General features: G+C 46.4%; 1 protein-coding gene across 2 annotated transcripts in view; it reads left to right on the top strand.

The window, feature by feature from the left end:
* The first annotated feature begins 948 nt into the window (after positions 1-948).
* RASGRP1 (RAS guanyl releasing protein 1) overlaps positions 949-19,407 on the top strand; it is an 82,254-nt gene continuing 63,795 nt past the window's right edge. For both annotated transcript variants that reach the window (XM_032343240.1, XM_032343241.1), the window contains exons 1-2: positions 949-983; positions 5,471-5,655. In XM_032343240.1, the coding sequence (XP_032199131.1) occupies positions 949-983; positions 5,471-5,655 (220 nt within the window). The remainder of the gene's footprint in view (positions 984-5,470; positions 5,656-19,407) is intronic.

Raw genomic sequence — 19,407 nt, 5'->3', positions numbered from 1 at the left:
CTTTTCCCATCTCGAAAATAGTGACCTCTCCGGATTTGGGGGGATGGGTTCAGTGAGGCAACTTATAGAAGGTCCTTCAGCACAATGCACTCCGTCAGTCAGCTACTGCTATCATCGCTGTGTTTGGGCCAAGCAGAGCTAGGGCACCATTCCTGGCCCTGCCTGCTGTCAGAAAGTTCTTCCCACCGCTCCCCGCATCTCCCACACCCACAGACGCCAGGCAGCTGTCTCCCGCCAGATACGGATCACACCTCCGGCGCGCACCTCCACACCCGCCGCCTCCCGCAGGGTGCAGGGCGCCAATCTCCAGCTAAAGTCCTGCAAATTGCTACTACGAAGGCGCGGAAGGCGCGGGCCGGGGCAGAGCCACACCTGGGAGTTGGCTCCTTACCCCGCCCCTGGCGGTGCTCGGATAGATACAGGGGGCCCTGCGAAGGGGCCAGGGGTCCCGGCGAAGCGGGACTGAAGTGCGGGGGCGGGGGGGGATCCTCCTCCCCAGAGCCGCTCCGCGAAGCCCTAGCCTTCGGACTCACGCCTCCTCCGCGGCGTCCCCCGGAGCCTCCCCAATCGTTCTCCCCTTCGGACTTCAGCCTGGGGCCGGGAGCGGCGGGCGGCGCGGTGGGGCGCTCGCGAGTGATGGGGGCGGGTTTCGGAGAGCAGCCGAAGAGCGCCACACGGCTCCTCCGCCGATAGCATCAGCGCGCGTGTCAGGTGGTTGGTGCGGGCGAGAGTGCGCGCGCGCGGGAGGGCGAGAGGGCGCGCTCCCAGAAACTTTGTGCCTGCGGGTGCGCCTCGGGCGGGCTCTCCGGCTCCGAGCGCGGCAGGTGGGCGGCCGGGGCGGAGGGGCCCCGCGGGCGGCGGCGACGGCGGTGGCGGCGATGCGCCGCGCCCCGCCGAGCCCGTCCCGGCGCGCTAGGTGAGGTGGCCGCGGGAGCGCCGGCCGTGGCCATGGGCACCCTGGGCAAGGCGAGAGAGGCCCCGAGGTGAGTAGGGGTCCGGGCCGTCGGCGGCGCCAGCTTCCTTTTTGGGGGCGGGCGGCCCCCTGAGCCCTCTCGGGGAGGGGGTGGGAAGTGGGAGGACAACGAGGGCGCCTCCTTCTACGGGAAGTTGCTGACCCGAGGTGCGAGCGGCGGCAGGCCGGTGGCTCGGCTCAAGTTCAGGCGGGGCGGCGCGCGGGGCAAATGGGGCAGGGAGCTGGGTGGTGCGCGCCGCGAGCTCCGGAGTTGCACCGGAGTTGCACCCTCCCCCGCCCCCCGCCTCCCCCGGCTCCTCGGTGTCCGGCACCTGGGTCTCTCGTTTGCGGACTTTACGCAAAATCCGCACCTGCTACGGGCGCGGGGCTCGGGTCTCGGGCAGCGCCACCTGGCGGCCTCTTCCGGCTCCCAGCGAACCCCAGGCAGGGCCCGGAAAGGCCGGCGGCAGCCCTCCCAAACACACAGCTTTCTGGGTGGAAACTGTACCCCCTTTCTTCCCAACTGCAATTCAAGAGAGATGTCTTATGAGGATCTTGAAGATGAAGGAAGGGTGATAGTGCTAGTCTCTTGGCAGGAGAAAACGGCCTGGAGGGGCCAGGCAACTTGGAGCGTGTCCCCCTAGAGCAGGGAGGGCCTGACCGCAGCTTAGGAGTGGTGCTCTGCCCAGCACCCTCCACGTGGACTCCGGTGTGACAGCGCTGTGCCCAGCCCACACAGACAGGCCCAGGAGCGGCAGGAAGGGTTAACCTTCTGGACTTTATGCAGCCAAAGGCTCTTGGCCCTCTCTGCACTCCCGCTACAGGGAGGGGGAGCAGGGGGGTAGGGGCCTTGTTGCCCCAAGGGTACAGCAGGGCACCTTCAGCTAGTTTGGGGGGGGGTGGGCCTTGGTAAATTACATTGCGTCTGTACTGTAGGGGCTGAGGGAGAGGACAGGACTGGAAAGAGTCCTCACCAGAAGCCAATTAAAGCCACCTTCTACTGCAGAAAAAGTTGGGGAAATCTGTGTTCTCTTCCTCCATTTCATCCCTTCCTCATCTTGGCTAGATTTCATAAAAAGTTCAGCCCGAAAGTGTGTGTGCCCTCCAGGGAGGCACCTGTGCCTGGAGAGGATTTGACCTGAACCATTTAGGAGTTTTGACAGCCTCTTGTGGCAAACCCCACTGGGCCTTGGCCACTCCTGGTCCCAGAAAACACAAGTTTATCTGTTTCTCTCTCAGCTTTTTTTTTTTTTTTTTTTTTTTTTTTAATTTACATGGGAACATTTGGCTCCAGTCCTTTAAAAATACGCTTTGGAGATTTAGACTATTCTTTCTGTGGATTGTTTGATACCCTTAGATATGCCTGTAATGGAACATTTTATGCATCCTTACCTACAGCCATTTCATCAGAAGAGAACGGGGTTTGCAGGTTTGACAGGAAGCAGCTGGTCAGGAGACTGCCAGCAAAAAGAGCAGACTTTCCTAGTTTATGGCGCAGATAACACCATTTTCCCAGACCTCTCTGGTTTCAGTTGGTTTTTAGTAGCCTCTCTTCTCTGTCGTGTCTCGGGCCCAGAGCCTCTGAGTCTGCCTGGCCTCAATACTCCTAGACTAGGTCTCTCACTTTCCCTTCCCCCCACCCTGAATACTCCCTTCACACTCCTTCTTTCTGCTTGAATCTCCCCTGGTCCCTCTTATGTTCCTGTAAATGCATCCACCTCTGAGAATTACCTTGGGAACCAAAGTGGTTTCCCCTCCTGCTGACATTAGGAGACGTGACTAGAATTAGAGCCAGGGGCAGTTTTCAGAGTCCTTGGTGGTGGTCGATACCACCAACCGAGAGACAAAATGGAATTTCCCCTGGATGCAACAGTTGAGAGACTGGAGTTAACACCTGGGAGCCCCAGAGGCAAAAGCCGGATGTGGAGACCCAGCCTCCAGTAGCAGTTGCCTCCTCTTGGGGGGCTGAGGAGAAGTAATGGGGGTGGCCTAAGAGAAAAGGACTCCTCTTGAGAAGGACTCTATGTCATCTTTCCCCGTTTTGCCTTGGGTGGAGGTCTTTATGGTAAACAGGCAGCAGTGAAGGCAGAACCTGACCATTTCCTTTGGGCACTCAGCTCCAGGTTTAGAGAGTTGTCAGTACTTTCAGGAAGGGAAGGGAACCTGACTGCGGAGCAAGGCCTGGGGGCACAGGAGGCCTGGCTTCTACCAGCTTCTGCACCAGCAGCCAGTGGCACTGGCTTTTGGAACCTGGACCTCCCCATATAGAAATGACTATGAAGAGTCTGCCTAGCTCTGGTGTCTGAGGACTGTTCCAGAGGCCTGCAGGAAGAATAAGACCTGAGATCCAGCCTTTAGGGTAGCAGCATTGCTTTTGGAGGATTTTTTTTGTCTTGAATTTTCCAGCCCTTCTGTGACCGTCTACTTGCAGATTCTTGTGTAGCGAAGGGCACATGCTTCCAAGCACAGTACATATTTATTAAATAAAACCAGAGAGGCCCCAGGTACAGAGCCCAGATGTAGCACGGGTTGAGTTGTACAACCTTGACTATGTCCTTTAGCGGCTTTGAGAATCAGTTTCAACTTCATGAAATGGAGATAAGATCTTTCTGGGGTATCAGCTTTGAAAACCATTTAAATCCCCAGTGCAGTGCTTGCCATATCATAGGTACTCAATTGATTATGTTCATTATTTTCTCTTGTTTTCAGATACTGATCTGATCCTGGGGTTATCACAGGGCCTAGATAAAAATCAGTAATGGTCAGACATCAGATCCAGTAGCACCAACTTGATCTTTCAGCAATCATTTCCTTGGGTTAGTATATTCTCAGAAGCCAGTAGCTGAAGCAATTTCCGTGGCCTCACCCCAGGTCAAAAGCAGAGTCCTGTGGGCACTGCTAGTCAGCATCCTGGAGCTAGTTTGAAACAGAGCTCAAAGGGCATGGTTTTTTCTTCCACTAGTATAGCTGTGGACTGAGAGTGGCCCAGAGTTTAGTACACGACCTCTTAGCTGGATTCCCGAAATCCACATGTGCCCCAGCATTTTATTTTGATCTGAGCATTTCGGCTCCTTCTGGATGATATTCAGTCTTCTTGGAGCTGCTCCCTGCACCACTCCACCTGGAACTGGTTCTCTCCTCTAAGAACATCACACTTCTCAGGCTTGACACCCACAGGACACTTAAGATTTATAGGGTTGTCTTTTCATGGACTAGGTTTGATTCTCCAACTAGATTTTTGAATTAAGGAACTCCTCGTTCACCTTTATACGACAACAGCAACAACTAACATAATGAGTAAGTTTTCCAGTTTACAGAGACCCCTCCCGGAGACTCTTCCACTGTGGTCCCCTGCCCCTCTGGCCTATCACAGTGTCTCACTTATAGAATAAGCACTTATTAGTTGATGCCATTACATGTTTATCAAAATATAGAGTGAGTAGCTGAAGTTATGGATCTGAGGTACATATTTTTTCGTCTCCTCTTTGTTAGTAAACTATGAAATAACCAAAACCACGGAATTAATTATATGTTTGAAAAAGTTACTAGCAACAACACCCATCACTATTGAAAAGATTATAGATATGTATCTGCGAGTGTGTCTAAATGGGAAGGAAAGTAAAATGCTTAGTTAACTTTCATATACCCTTTTTCAAACAACTTGACTTGTTCTCATGAGGTCATGACAAAAGATAAAGCTAAGTGAGAGTGGGTGAGGGTACCCTGTTGGACTCCTAAGCCATTTCCAGATCCAGACTTCTCCTTTTACATTCAGTTCTGGAGGAAAGCTCCCTTTAGCTCTGTGGGTTTTTTTGGTTTTCGGGTTTTTTTGTTTTTTGTTTTTTTTTAATCAGTAAGGACTTAATAGAATATTTAGTGGTAAGAAATGACTCAATGATTGCCTGTATTATCAGAAATGAAAAACAGAACAAATCCAAGATTTGTAAGAAAGGCAGGATTAGCTTTAAATCTAACCACCACCACCATAATCCTCTGCAGGCGGGTCCTTAGTCTTTGACTTCTCCCCCAAAGGCCAGAGGTATTTCTGGGGGCCCCTGGCCTTTCTGCAGCATCTCTGGTATTTCTAAAGTTGAATTAAGTTAGCCGAAGACGAGACCGAATTAAGAAATTCTTCAGAACCAAGTCAGCGGGACTCCCCGCTAAAATCAATTATGGCTAGGCGCAAAGGATTGTCAAGACGGTCTCGCCTCAGCATCTCCCCTTTGGGAGCTGCAGCCAGCAGGCCAAAGCAGTTGCAGCCCACGACGAAGGGCCCCGGTTGCAGCCCTGAAATCTCACCTCCTTACTCACTGGGGAGTTATCTCTTTAACAGCCAACCAGTCCCGTTGGGTGCTTTTGCCAAGTGGGAGGGGTATGTCTTCTATCAGCCCAGCTCTCAGGATTAATTGTCTTATCTCGACTCCTTTCCTGTCCTATCTGCCTTCAGTTCTTGGAGCTGCCGGGTAGTCTGTCCCCCGGCTACTTGGCTCGCTCTCACTGCCTCCTCTTTTTCCCCAGGAAACCTTCTCATGGCTGCAGAGCTGCCACAAAAGCCAGACTAGAGGCGAAGCCAGCCGGCAGCCCCGTCCCCTCCCACCGCATCCCGGCCCAGATCACCCAGTTCCGAATGATGGTGTCTCTGGGACATTTAGCCAAAGGAGCCAGCCTGGACGAGCTCATCGACAGCTGCATTCAGTCATTCGGTGAGTTGGCTAACTGCCCACATGCATAAAAATCTCTGTATTACTTTGTCCTTCCCTAAAAAGTTGCTTTGTAGAAGAGCAACCTAGATTGTATTTGGGCTTTAAAAATATCTTCTGAGCCTTTGAAATGGTGGAGACCGTGCACTGTGCTGCTGGCACGTGACTGTGTGGGTGTAATAGGTCGTGATGAGAGGTGTGATTTCAAGTGAGAAAAGTTACTGAGGAGAGTTTACATTTCCATTTCTCTTAGGATGGAGGTTTTTCTCGTGATGAGAAATCTCATAAAATGCTACTGTGCCTCCGGTGCTGGGACATTTTTCTGCCCTGGTGTTCTTAGGGCACGCAAAGCCTCGGCCGTGAGCAAACACTGTCAGCAAAGAGGAATTTGAAAGCCTTTAGGTCATGGGGACAGTCAAGTTTCATAATTCCCCTTACAATCGGAGGGTGATTTTGATGGGTTAGGGAAGGACAGGGTGAAGCCAGAATGGTGTGACTGGAAGATTCTGGTCAGTAAGTGTTGTGATTGAAGGTCAAGGATCTGGGGAAGAAGCAGACAGACACACGTTCACTGTGAATGGTCTAGAACACTGCACGCCGTCATTACCATCCTCAGCATGAAGGGTGCACCACTTCGTGTAGCTCACGAGCAATTATCTGCAAAGATGCCCATTTAAAAAAAAAATTTTATAAGCACTGTCTCTTTTGGGATTGTTATTTGTGAAATAGTGATGGGAAAGTACTAAGTATGGGCTCTGCTCCAAAAAAGGTATGCTTACCATTGATGGGAAATTCATAGATTTCCAGATCACTGTCCCCTCTCCGTGCCCCCTTTGTATCTGTCTCTCCCACCCTGAAGGGGACGTGGACATGTGGCTCAGCTCCCAAGTGCCTTCCCAGCCCAGGCCCTCATGGAGCCTCCTGGGGATGCAGGGGAGGTGTGACCAGATCCCAGGCAGCAAGACATGGAGAGTGCATGTGGGTTAGAATTCAGAGCTAGGGACATGTTGGCTGCTTGGTCAGACCTTATTTATAGAATTAGGGAAGATACAACATTTTAGGGATACTCTTTCAGTATACTCTACTACAACATTGAGTAGTTTTGATGATTTCAACCTTGATTTAAAGCACTGCTTCTCAAATGTTCCTGCAGAATCACATGGAGGTGTTATTTTTTTAATAAATTGCTGGGGCCTACCCCCAAAGTTTCTGCTCTGGTGGGTCTGGGGTGGCACCCAAGAATTTGCACTTCTAACAAGTTCCCTGGTGATGCTGGTATAGCTGATCCAAGAACCCACTGAGAAGCACTGCTTTATTGTTGTAGAGTTTTCTTTTTTTTAAACTTGGAAAAGAGGGAACATTTTTATTATAACTGGTTTAGTCTTAAATTTTAATTAACTTCCTATTTATGCTCTAATCTTTCAGTAAGGAATGACTTTGGGAGCAGGGTGAGTGGTTTTCTCTCTCTCTCTCTCTCTCTCTCTTTTTTTTTTTTAAGATTTTATTTATTTATTTGAGAGAGAGACAGTGAGAGAGCATGAGCAAGGAGAAGGTCAGAGAGAGAAGCAGACTCCCCATGGAGCTGGGAGCCCAATGCGGGACTCGATCCCGGGACTCCAGGAACATGACCTGAGCCGAAGGCAGTTGTCCAACCAACTGAGCCACCCAAGCATCCCTGGTTTTCTCTTTTTAAATAGCTTTAGAAAATACACAGGCAAGGCAGGGAGCCAGCAGTCAGGAGACTGGTGGGCACATGGCTGTGAGCAGTGTTGTTCCTCGTGTACTTTACTTTCAGCTCCTCAGTGGAATGAACTGCAAAGCTCCTTACAGGGTCTTGGGAGTCATAGGTCTATCTGTTGTAGGGCACTGTGAACTGTTTCAGGAATAAGGATTTTTCTTCTTTCTCCATTTCATTGTTGAGAAAATAGGGACCAGGGATGGAGAAATAGTATTTATCATGCTAACTTTCTTCCTCGTGTGCCAATTTGGCAACTGCTGGCTGAGTTCAAGTCTCTTTTCCTAACCTTCCAATAATCATGACATCAGCCTGAGAAATCCAGGACCAATTCTGAAGTCCTTCCCAGAAAGAATCAAGCCTAATCCACCCCTCACCCCACAACAAATCCTACAAGGGTGAAAGATACATTGTTTTCTGGAATATGTTAAACTGAGAAAAAAGTATCTTAACATCCAAAAGCTTTAAAAATCCCATTGAGTCCAGTAGTCTTTCATCCACACTCAGGAAGCATTGATTAAGCCGCCGCTCCCCACCCCTTGCGTCTGACACAGGCTGGGCAGTGCATGAGGGGAATTACAGGGACCAGACAGACCCCTGTCCCTTTATTAGAGCTTCGAAGACCTGGGGGATGCACTGTTCAGGAAAAAATAGATACATGAGGCAAGACAACGATCAGCTAAGGAATGCAGGAAGATGAATTCTTCATACACAGAGAGTTTGAGGAAATTCACCTCATGGGTGAGGGCACAGTGTGGAGAACAGCCACTGTTCTCACAGCTCCCTGGCCATGGGACTGCATCAGGAAAGTCTGATCTCAAGGCTTTGCAGAGTACGTACTACAGGGTTTTGTGCGGCAGAAATTTATATGAAATAGGTGAAAAAGAAAAGCCACAGCTTGTCTGGAGGGACTTGGAGACACAGCGTGATTTTTGAGGGCTGTGTTGTCCCGGCCCTCTGTAGTGGGGGAGGGGAGCGGATCGTGAACTACAGAGGGGAGCCGAGCTGGGGATGGATGGCTAGCAGCCCTTGACAAAGAACAATCCAGGGCAAAAAGCCTGCTTGTGCTTCTGCAGGTCTCCTCAGAGGTGATCTGAAAATAGTGCAGGGCCGGCTTCGTGTTTCTCTTGAACCTTATCTTACTGGTTATTTTCTCAGGTTTGTACCGAAAAGTTTTGCTGTAGCATAAAGCAAATCTAGCCTAGCTTTTTGTTAATGAGTTTAGATGCCTTCTCATTTTAAAACCAGTGAAAAGAGAGGGAAATAGTACAGAAATGAGGCAAAACTTTTGTTTTTTGGTAATCTCGCACTTAAGACTCTGGCTTTGGCTACTCCCACCAACTTGGGGGGAAAAAAAGCCTGTTTTGAACTTAAAGAGTAATTACTTAATTTACTTTGCCCTGCTTTCTCAACCTCATCTTCATGCAGGTGCTTTGAGGAGGATTAGATTAGCTAGGTCTGTGCTGTCCAGTATGGTAGCCACTGGCCAGATGAGGCTATTCACATATATACTTCAGTTAATTACATCTAAATCACATGTAAAATGTAGTTCCTCTCAACATTTCCCAGTAAGCCTCACTAGCCATAGTTCAAGTGCTCAATAGCCAGGAGTGGTAACTACTGCTGGACGGAGTAAATCGAAACTATTTCCATCATGGCAGAAGGTTTGCTGGACAGTGTTACATGAGGTAGATGGTTGACTTGGAGGGGAAGAGCAACAGAGAGACCTCCTGGAAACTGTGGGATCTACATTTTCCTAGCATCTCTAAATAATAGTCTGAGAACTGTCTAAGGCGTCATGGACATTTGGATCTAGCATCTTTACTGACGCCTCTCTAGTACTCTTAACCATTAATTACCACCCACACTGTTCTCAGAGGAGGGACTTGCTATAGTGCTTTAAAGGATGGCTGGCCGGCACATCCAGACTAAGGGTATTCTTGAAGGTCTCCAGCGAGCCTCCCATTGTCACAGACAAGGTCACAGACCTGTGATGAGAAACTCAGAGCCTTGAGTCATAGTTCACTGCTACAGCCATGAGACAAGCCACTCCCACCTTTGGTAGTAATCAGAGGTCATGCTTTACCTTCTTGGCATATTATTGCTCGTTAATCTACTCTTCAGCTGAGCATAATGAGGCAAATCATCACAACCTGGTACATTTATGTCAAACATATGTGACTCACACCATCTGTTTCAGGGGTAGAAAAGACCTATGAGATCATCTGGTTTTTAATGTTTTCACTTTTTAAGAGGACTGCCAGCATTTGGGGCCAAACGGAAGGCTTCCCATGTCCAAATTCACAGAACTCTTCCCTTGCTGCCTTCTGAATGCAAGACAGATTTCAACTGCATCAGAAAGAAAACTGCAAACATGTCCCAGAAAGGGACCCCCAGCAAGGAGCCCTCCTGCTCCCAGGTGGGGTGTGGGAGGATGTTCAGCCTCTTTGTCGTACCTGTCAGTGTGAAGGGAAATGCAGCTTAGCTAATATCTTATATTTATAGAGTGTGGTTTAATTTTTCTTGGAGTTCCATATGTATTGGTTTTCTTTTAAACTCAAAACCACTCTGAAATTGACAGGTCAGGTGGTATTGTCTCCATTGGACAAATGAGAAAATAAATTGAGTCTCTGAGGATTGTGGCAATTTGCCTCATGCCCCCAGGTCCAGAGAGAAAACATGCTGCCTGTGTGCTTTTTCCTCCGTCCCCACCAGCCACTTGCGACCTGAGCTGGGGTGCGCTCAGACCCTTTTCCTAGGGAGGCCTCCCTTCGTACAGGGGACACAGAATAGGCCTGAACCCTGTACCCACATTCTGCAGGTCTGGAGTCCTCCGGGTGAGAAATTAAACTCCATTCAATATGAGAAATACTCATTAGACTCCCTGTGTATATGTCCCCCTGAAACTCTATCTTGAACAAAGTGTTAATTAAAATCACCATACGCATTGCACTAGTGCTATACAAAGACCTCCTAAGCTAATAGGGATATTTTCTGCCATGGAACACTTAAGTGTTGAAAGCATTTTGTAGATCTCAACTTAGTAAGGGCAAAAACTGTTAAAAATCAGAGCCAAAGAACGCAGACACACGTGTGTTGGGACCACACACAGTTCCCTCTGTGGCAGAGGGAAGGCGAGGTATTCCTCACCACTCTGCAACTTACAGTCTGCGTGCCAAAGTGAGCTGCCCAGAGGCAGCAAGGACACATGACCAGAAGCCCAGGGCCATGACCTTGAGGGGTACTCCACCCAAGAACGGGCAGCTCCAAGAAACAAAGCCAAGTGCTAAAAAGGGGCTCATTAGGGAGATTCAAATTAAAACCACATTGAGATACCACCTTACACCAGTTAGAAAGGCCAAAATTAGCAAGACAGGAAACAACGTGTGTTGGAGAGGATGTGGAGAAAGGGGAACCCTCTTCCACTGTTGGTGGGAATGCAAGTTGGTGCAGCCACTTTGGAGAACAGTGTGGAGATTCCTCAAGAAATTAAAAATAGAGCTTCCCTATGACCTTGCAATTGCACTACTGGGTATTTACTCCAAAGATACAGATGTAGTGAAAAGAAGGGCCATCTGTACCCCAATGTTTATAGCAGCAGTGGCCACGGTTGCCAAACTGTGGAAAGAACCAAGATGCCCTTCAACGGACGAATGGATAAGGAAGATGTGGTCCATATACACTGTGGAGTATTATGCCTCCATCAGAAAGGATGAATACCCAACTTTTGTAGCAACATGGATGGGACTGGAAGAGATTATGCTGAGTGAAATAAGTCAAGCAGAGAGAGTCAATTATCCTATGGTTTCACTTATTTGTGGAGCATAACAAATAACATGGAGAAGGGAGTTGAGGGAAATTGGAAGGGGAGGTGAACCATGAGAGACTGTGGACACTGAAAAACCACCTGAGGGTTTTGAAGGGACGGGGGGGGTGGGAGGTTGGGGGAACCAGGTGGTGGGTATTGGGGAGGGCATATATTGCATGAGCACTGGGTGTGGTGCAAAAACAATGAATACTGCTATGCTGAAAAGAAATTAAAAAAAAAAAAGTGTGGGGGCTCAAAGCCCTGTCTGTTATGGATGACAGGTCCTTTGTGAGGAAGACCAGAGCTAACCCAGTAGCCTCCTCAGTGGGACCCTCAGTTGCTGGGGTGTCACTTTTGAGAATGGTCCTTGGGACACCCTGTTGTAAGGCGTCGAGGCCTCAGAGAAGCTGCCAGTCATGACTGTTGTTAACCCTTTGAAGCGCATTAGCGTTCTGTGACCAAGATGCTATTGATTCCCAGGAGTGCCTCTGCTGCATCTTCGATGGGCTGGCAGCACCCAGTGCCCCAGCCTGACGTGTCTGCCCTCTCTCAGGTGTGAGGTACAGTAATTGCAAGGCTCGAGAAAGGAGGAGGTGGGAGGTCCCCTTCACTCTCATCTGTGCTCTCCTCTGTGGTGGTGTCCGTGGCAGCCCTCCCTCTGTGATAGAAAAATGTCAGTGCATAAGGTTCACAGTGTCTCAGGAATCCTGAGCACATTAAATCGGTGAGTCCATCCAGAGAGATAAGGGTTACTGCTGAGAGACTGACAGACAGTAGCTGAACACTTAACTGTGGGCTGTGTGGGGTGCTGGGCCTTTATCTGAGCTGGGCCTGTGAATCTTCACAGCGACCCTATGAGGTGGGTATTATTTTGCTTTATTAATTACTAGAGTGTTGAAGCTTGGGGTTGTTACATAGCCTGTGGAAAGTGGCCCACCTCATTAGTGGGAGAGCTGCCAGCATCTGAACTCTGGTTGGCTTATCTCTGAGGCTCTTGTTCTTTCTACTCTACTAGAGGTTCTCCAACTTGAACTTGAGCAGTAATTGTTTGGGGGAGGGAGGGTTTCATTCAAATTCTTGAAGGTCACCTCCAGAGATTTTTCATTCACTGCACAGTCACTGTGGTTTGGTGTTTTTTTTTTTGTTGTTTGTTTGTTTTTTTAAGATTTTATTTATTTATTTGATAGAGAGATCACAAGTAGGCAGAGAGGCAGGCAGAGAGCCGGATGTGGGTCTGGATCCCTGGACCCTGAGATCATGACCCCAGCTGAAGGCAGAGGCTTAACCCACTGAGCCACCCAGGCGCCCCAGTCACTAAGTGTATTTGAGGAAGGTGACCTATGAATTGATTTGGAGAAATCTTGTTTTCTAGCACATTTGTTGGCCCTTCCCAGGTGTGCAGACTCCCTTCAAAACTTCCGCCCGTTAGTCGTTTGACCGTGGAAATTAACAACATGGGTGTCTGTTACAACTACACTTTCATTCTTTGCACTCCAAGGCAATATTCCTTGCCTTCATTTCCTCCTGTCAGCCACACTCAGACCAGTTAACTGGGGTGCTTTAGGGCCTTGCTCCTTATTGTGTGTGTGTTCCCCAGAGGTCGGAGGCCTGGAAGTAGTGGCAATGCTGGGAAGCAGGAGAGGTGCTTCATCTAAGTACTTCCCAGAAGTGCCACTTTTCTGAGGCATCTGGGTGGCTTGGTCGGGTAAGCATCTGCTTTCAGCTCAGCTCATGATCCCAGGATTCTGGGATTAAGTCCCTCATTGGGCTCCCTGCTCAGTGGGGAGCGTGCTTCTCCCTCTACCTGCAGCTGCTCCTGCTTATACTCTCTCTCTTTCTGACAAATAAATAAATAAATAATATTTCTTAAAAAGTGCCACTTTTCCAACAGATTTTTTTTAAGGCCACATGTTGACATGAAGATTATTAAGTCCATGGTAGTAACACAGTAGGAAATGGTGTGAAAGCAAACACACTGTCCTCAGCAGTTGGCTGAAACAGTCCCAATGGCAGAGGCCTCTGGAGGGCCCACCCCCAGGCCCTCTTCTGCCTGGAGCAGTTCCAGCTGCTGGACTGTGAGCCTTGGTCTGCAGGTAGTTTGGGCTACCTCCCAGTTAGGGAAAGACCACAAGCGGGCGCAGGGCCAGCCAGCCTCACAGGCACCACAGTCAATTCTGCACTGGAGCAGTCCCGAAAGTCTTAACCTGCAAAAGCAATGCTGTATTTTCTGAAGTTTTTAAGCCAGTTGTTAGACACAACCTCCATTAAAAATTAAAGCGTGTCAGCTTACAATTATATTAAAAATGAAGGCAAGAAGTCCCTAGACTCACCATTTCCTAATGTACGACCACATTTTACTCTTCTCTGTGCTCTTGAGGTTTTGCCTGTTGTATCCGCACAGTGTGGATGCCATGGGGGGGGGGGGGCTCTGTTCACACCATGGAAATAGACAAATGCTACTCCTGATGAACACACCCCCCCCCAACCAAGAGGCATTGTTAACCCTTTCCCAGCCCACCACCTCCTCCCAGCTGCAGAGGATTCTTAGCAAAGTGTCTGTGGGAAGGAGAGCTGAAAACTGGAAAGGTTACTTTGTATCACCTAAGTAGGAGAAGTAATTATTTGTCATCTTTTGTCTTCTTTCCTGTAAGTATCCTATAAAACAACTTCACAAAGGAACAATTTACCTTAGAGATAAGGAAATGAAACATCAGTGAAGTTGCAGATTTATCTTAAAGCCACAGTGGAACTTAAAAACTCAGGGGGTCTCATTCTGGAGTTGAAGCTATCTGAGTTTTTTTGTTTTGTTTTGTTTTGTTTTTAACTTTACATCCTCTAAAAATTCTCCGTCATTAAACTATCCCTTATTTTTGGCCAACCCAGTCTCAGTTTTTTGACCTCTGTTCTAAATGCGTTATATGCTGTCTCTCTTTCTGATTGCATCTATGCAATCATTTGCCTCCATTTCCCGCTATGTGGTAACAGGTACTACTGAGATATATGTGTATATCTCTATCCAAGCTTCTGTTGAGTATGTTTTCATAAGTTTGTTTGCTAACTGTATTTCCAACTGTGTGGACTGTTCATATCCTTTACCTATTTATCACTCGCTATTTAATATTCTCTTTATTAGAGGTTTGCGAAAGCTTTTTATATGATAAAGCTCTTAACTCTTTGAATGCCATTTGCTATGGACATTTCCCGCACCTCCAACCCATTTCCATTTTTTATGTCAGTTTTAGGATTTTAATGTTTAGAAATTTCACATTTTTTTGTTGTTCCTCATTTTTTTAATCTTTTCCTTTCCGTATTACAAAGTTTTAGTGAATGTTGCATTGTCATTTAATCAAAGTTTTGAACAAAATAAATCCATTGTATGATAATAGTTCCATATACTAGTCTTGCAGGTGATCAGTGAAAGTTTGTCGGTAGGTTTTTGCTGAGGGGAAAAAAAGAGAAGCCTCCAGTTTTGTTTCTGAGACTGTCATTGGCTTAAAACTAGGGAGCTTGGACAGTCACTTTGTAATTCAGAGCCTCAGTTTCCCCTTACTATGGTGGTGTTGAAGTGATTTCTGGTATTGACAGTGTCTGGGGGAGGTTGTCATGTGTTCTTGATCATGATATTGACTGTAAATTTGAAGAAAGTCCTTTACCTATTTATGTATTTAAAGAACGTACTTTTGATCTCTTTGAAGTACCCTCACCGTGGAGATGTACATAACCAGCCAAATCTAAATCCATTTCTTCTAAGTTATTAATATAGAGTGAGTCTGTTCTTATTTTTTTTACTGCAATAAAAGTACACAGCATCCAATTTGCCACTTACATAGACTTTTACAATATTATTTAGTAATAGTTAACTCCTGAGTATTTACTGTGAACAACATGGTGTTTGTATTAATACACCTTAGACATATATTGTCACTTAATCTGCACCGTTTGATCAGTTCTTAGGTTTACAAAGCTCTAACTGTAACTCAGCCCTCATGTTTACTTTTTAAATTTTAATAACTTTAAAACTTATTTAAGCTCACTGTAGAAAATTTAGAAAACACAGTGTAGCAAAAAGAAGAAAATTGTAGTCATCCATTCTACCACCAAGAGCAAGATAAGCCTTACTAACATTGTTTGGTGTATCTCTCTGGATTCTCTTCTACACATGTTTTTCACATGTGCGATAATCATGGTAACTTTTCCGTGGTAAAGTCACTGTAACTAACTCTTTGTTTTCTACCATTCACATTTTAAACGGTTACAATCTTATAGTCAGTATTAGTATTTGTAGAGCTGTGCTCGCACACAGAGTTGCTGTTCAAACCTAAAATGGATTTTTAAGGAATGATTTCAGCACAGTCCCTTCAAATGTGGGATATAAAAGTGAGGGTTGTCTGGCAACTAAAATGGGTCTAATGAGGAATGAATGGCATTACAAGAAGAGTAGCTACTCATTTCTTTTTACTGCTGAGTGCTAATTATGATAACCATGGCTGACCATAGTTGTAATAAAACAAGGGAACAGGGGCACCTAGGTGGCTCAGTGGGTTAAGCCTCTGCCTTCGGCTCAGGTCATGGTCTCAGAGTCCTGGGATCGAGCCCTGCTGAGCAGAGAGCCTGCTTCCCCCACCTCTCTCTGCCTGCATGTGATCTCTCTCGCTCTCTGTCAAATAAATAAGTAAAATCTTAAAAAAAAAAAAAAAACACCAAAACAAGGAAACAAAAATACTTCCATTAACTCAAAATTCAATATGTGTTTGTTTTATTTTAATGTGTAGAGAAAGTCAGGTGGCTTTTCTTGAAAAGAAGCTTTACTTTCAGAAACAATGAGAAAATCTGTATTTATTAATAAACTTTCTGAAGGAATCTTAAGACATAGAAACTGGGAAAGATACATAGAAGAAACAAAGATGCTACAATTTGGTTCATCTCTGTTCTGCAGAGGGAAAGAGGTGGTGGGTGGTGGTGTGGCAGGCCATGTTGAGTACTTTGGTTTTTTCCAGAGAACAGTCAAAGGCCTTGGGGAGATTGCAGAGGTATTTCCAAAATCTTCAAGCTGCTGGGACGGAGCTTGGATTGAGGACACCAGTGATTCACTGAAGTGGACAAAAGAAGTGGAAACCAGAGGCACTGTTCTTGGCAGGGGAGGGAGAAGCAGAGATGACTGGTTTTACAGTGAAGGAGAGCATGGACTAACCAAAGTAGGCAGGTGCTCCGAGATGAAGTCATCGGGGAATTTCTGGGGTAGAGGAGCAACGATAGTCAGGTCTGGCTTTCCTTCACTGTTCTCTCTGAACCCCTTCCGGGACTTGTTTTTGTCATCTTGTGAACAACCCCATTTTAAGAGGGCACCAAGGGCATTGAAGAGGCCAAGAAATGTTCTAGTTTTAGCATTTATGGTTCCATTGTGTTAGAATGGGGTACAGCCTACAGAGCATCCTTAAAAACCGAGGAGCAGTTAATCATTCTGGAGGCTTTGGTGTAGTTATTCAATGCCAGAGGATTTTTTCAGTTCATCAGCATCATGGGCTCCAGATTTACTCCATCCAGAACTGCTCTGGTGGTTTCACCATTTACTTCTACTCCCAGGTAGTTGAGGTCACACAGTTTCTAATGTGTTGCTTCCCAGAACACGGCTGGAGTACCCATGCTGCCAGCTGCCTGGCTCTTCCGTTTTTGCCAAGGAGAAGCAGGGCGCTTGGTCTCAGAGAGTGACCCTGGGGTTCAACTGTCTGGTTCTGCTTTAAGCCCCAAAGAAAGAGCTCCCCACACTTACTATGCCTGTGGTTCCCCAATCCTCTCTGTCCCCAGTGGCTTTGAGTGCTGTTACCTGCCCAGCAACCACCAATGTCTACTTGAGATGGACTTAGCCTTAGTTAACTAAGAAAGTGTGCCCTCAAAATCCCAGGAAAGGTGGAGGAGGACCCTCTCGACTAAAGAGACTTACGGGACACTTCAGTCATAGTGAATATTTTCAAATAAATAAAGAAATATTCACTATTTTTAAAAGAAAAAATAGTGAATATTTTTTCTAAAAACTGTGTGTATGTATACATACACACATAAACTCCTATTACATTAGTATTAATTATTTGTATTTGGGAATTGGTATGCTGACTGGGTATTCCATGATATTAAGGAATTAATATTCATTTTGTTTTAGGCATTTTAATGTATATTTTTCTTAAGAATCCTTATTTTTAAAAGTATATACTGAAGTACTTACTGATGACATTCTATGTTTGGGATTTGTTTTAAAATAATACGAGACAGAGAAGTGAGTGTGGTACACAGGGACCAAAATTGGCAATGTGCTGATCATTGCTGAAGCTGGGTTAAGTCCATAAATGCTCTCTACGTTGCTTTGCCCACTGGGGTATTTACAGGTTTTCATAAGATATTGGGACGCCCGGCTGGGTTAGTCCAAAGAGCATGCAACTCTTGATCTCAGGGTTGTGAGTTTGAGCCCCGTGCTGGGTGCAGAGATTACTTAAAAATAAAATCTTTTTTAAAAATCAAAAATAGTAATTTTCCATAAGATCTTAAAAAGTGCTGGGACGCCTGGGTGGCTCAGTTTGTTGAGCAGCTGCCTTCGGCTCAGGTCATGATCCCGGCGTCCTGGGATCGAGTCCCGCATCGGGCTCCTTGCTCAGCAGGGAGCCTGCTTCTCCCTCTGCCTCTGCCTGCCATTCTGTCTGCCTGTGCTCGCTCTCTTTCCCTCTCTCTGACAAATAAATAAAATCTTTAAAAAAAAAAAAGTGTCCTCAAAGCTAAGAAAAATAGATTATTAAGAACTACAGAAAATTCAAAGGAATGTTTTTTTCTAACTTTCTTGGATGATGAAATAGAATATTATGCATATGTTAAAGAGTGAGGCAAAGAGTAAAGAATAAGAATGGGAGGGATGCCTGGGTGGCTCAGTCATTAGGCATTTGCCTTTGGCTCAGGTCCTGGGGTCATGATCCCAGCATCCTGGGATGGAGCCCTGCATCTGACTCCCTACTCTGCGGGAAGCCCATTTCTCCCTCTCCCACCCTACTCCCCCTGCTTGTGTTCCCTCTCTGGCTATCTCTTCCTCTCTGTCAGATAAATAAAATCTTAAAAAAAAAAAAAAGAATGGGCTACTTTGGTTCCATACCAAAGAAATAATTTATTCATGTCCTACACTTGATTTTCCACATCACATTCAGCCCATTCCCTATTCAACATAGAGATGTTGAATATCTGGTATCCAGAAAGACAAACAAAACTGAAATCTTTAATCTTCAATCTCACCATCAGAGGTGGGAGTTGGAGTTAAGTAAGTGAGAGAATGTAATACTCTCTTCCCCACCCCACCTCACTTCACACACACCCAGGTTTGATCTGGAAAATGCCATGCTTGTGGCATAGCCTGATTTCAGGGGGCAGTGAGCAGATTACAGAGGGGGCCATGGGAGACCACATAGCGCTTCCGTGGTCTTTGGAATCTACTCCTGACTCAACCATTTACCAAATAATTTGGCAAGTTATTTTACTATAATTTTTTTCATCTATAAAATGGATGATAATGGGGAAAAATTGTGAAGGTTTTAGTTTGGTTGGAAAATAAATATGGTTGCCTTATAGAATGCATTTACATAAAATATTATCAAAGTGCCATTACATAGTAGATACTCAAAAATAGTAGTAATCATTATTACTGTAGATTTGAATGTTAGTGTATCATTCCCTCAGAGTAATGCAAACTGCCTAGGGATCCAAAACCACATTATACAGATATAAGTTGGAGATACCTGGCTGGAATGACTGCGTCATTTAATTTAAGCTATTTAACATATATTGAGTAAATAAGACCCCAAAAAGTAATTCTCTTATCTTTCAAAATACTAGGTCAATGACAGAAATCCAGCATGAGCTATCTCATGGAATTTATTAGAAGGAATACAGACATGTCCTGTAACTAGAGTGCGGGATGGGTGTAGGATGCCTGGGCAGGCCTTGGGAACATCTGAAATCAGAGACTAGGCCAGCATCAGGTGACACTGGCACTTCTCTCTGTCTCTCTGCCTTCGTTCCTCCCCTCTTCTCTCTCAGACTTGCTTCTCTCTGCTTCTCAGTTCATCATTCTCTTTCACTGAAGATTTGTTTTCCTTCATGGGCAGGAAATACAGTACTAACGGCTGCAAATCTTGGATCTCTTATCAATAATGATTTTGTGTCCCCACCCCCCCACCAA

The sequence above is a fragment of the Mustela erminea genome, chromosome 5, assembly GCF_009829155.1.
Source record: "Mustela erminea isolate mMusErm1 chromosome 5, mMusErm1.Pri, whole genome shotgun sequence".
NCBI lineage: Eukaryota > Metazoa > Chordata > Mammalia > Carnivora > Mustelidae > Mustela > Mustela erminea.
Note: the sequence above shows the minus strand (reverse complement) of the source record. Positions and strands in the feature narration are given on the sequence as shown.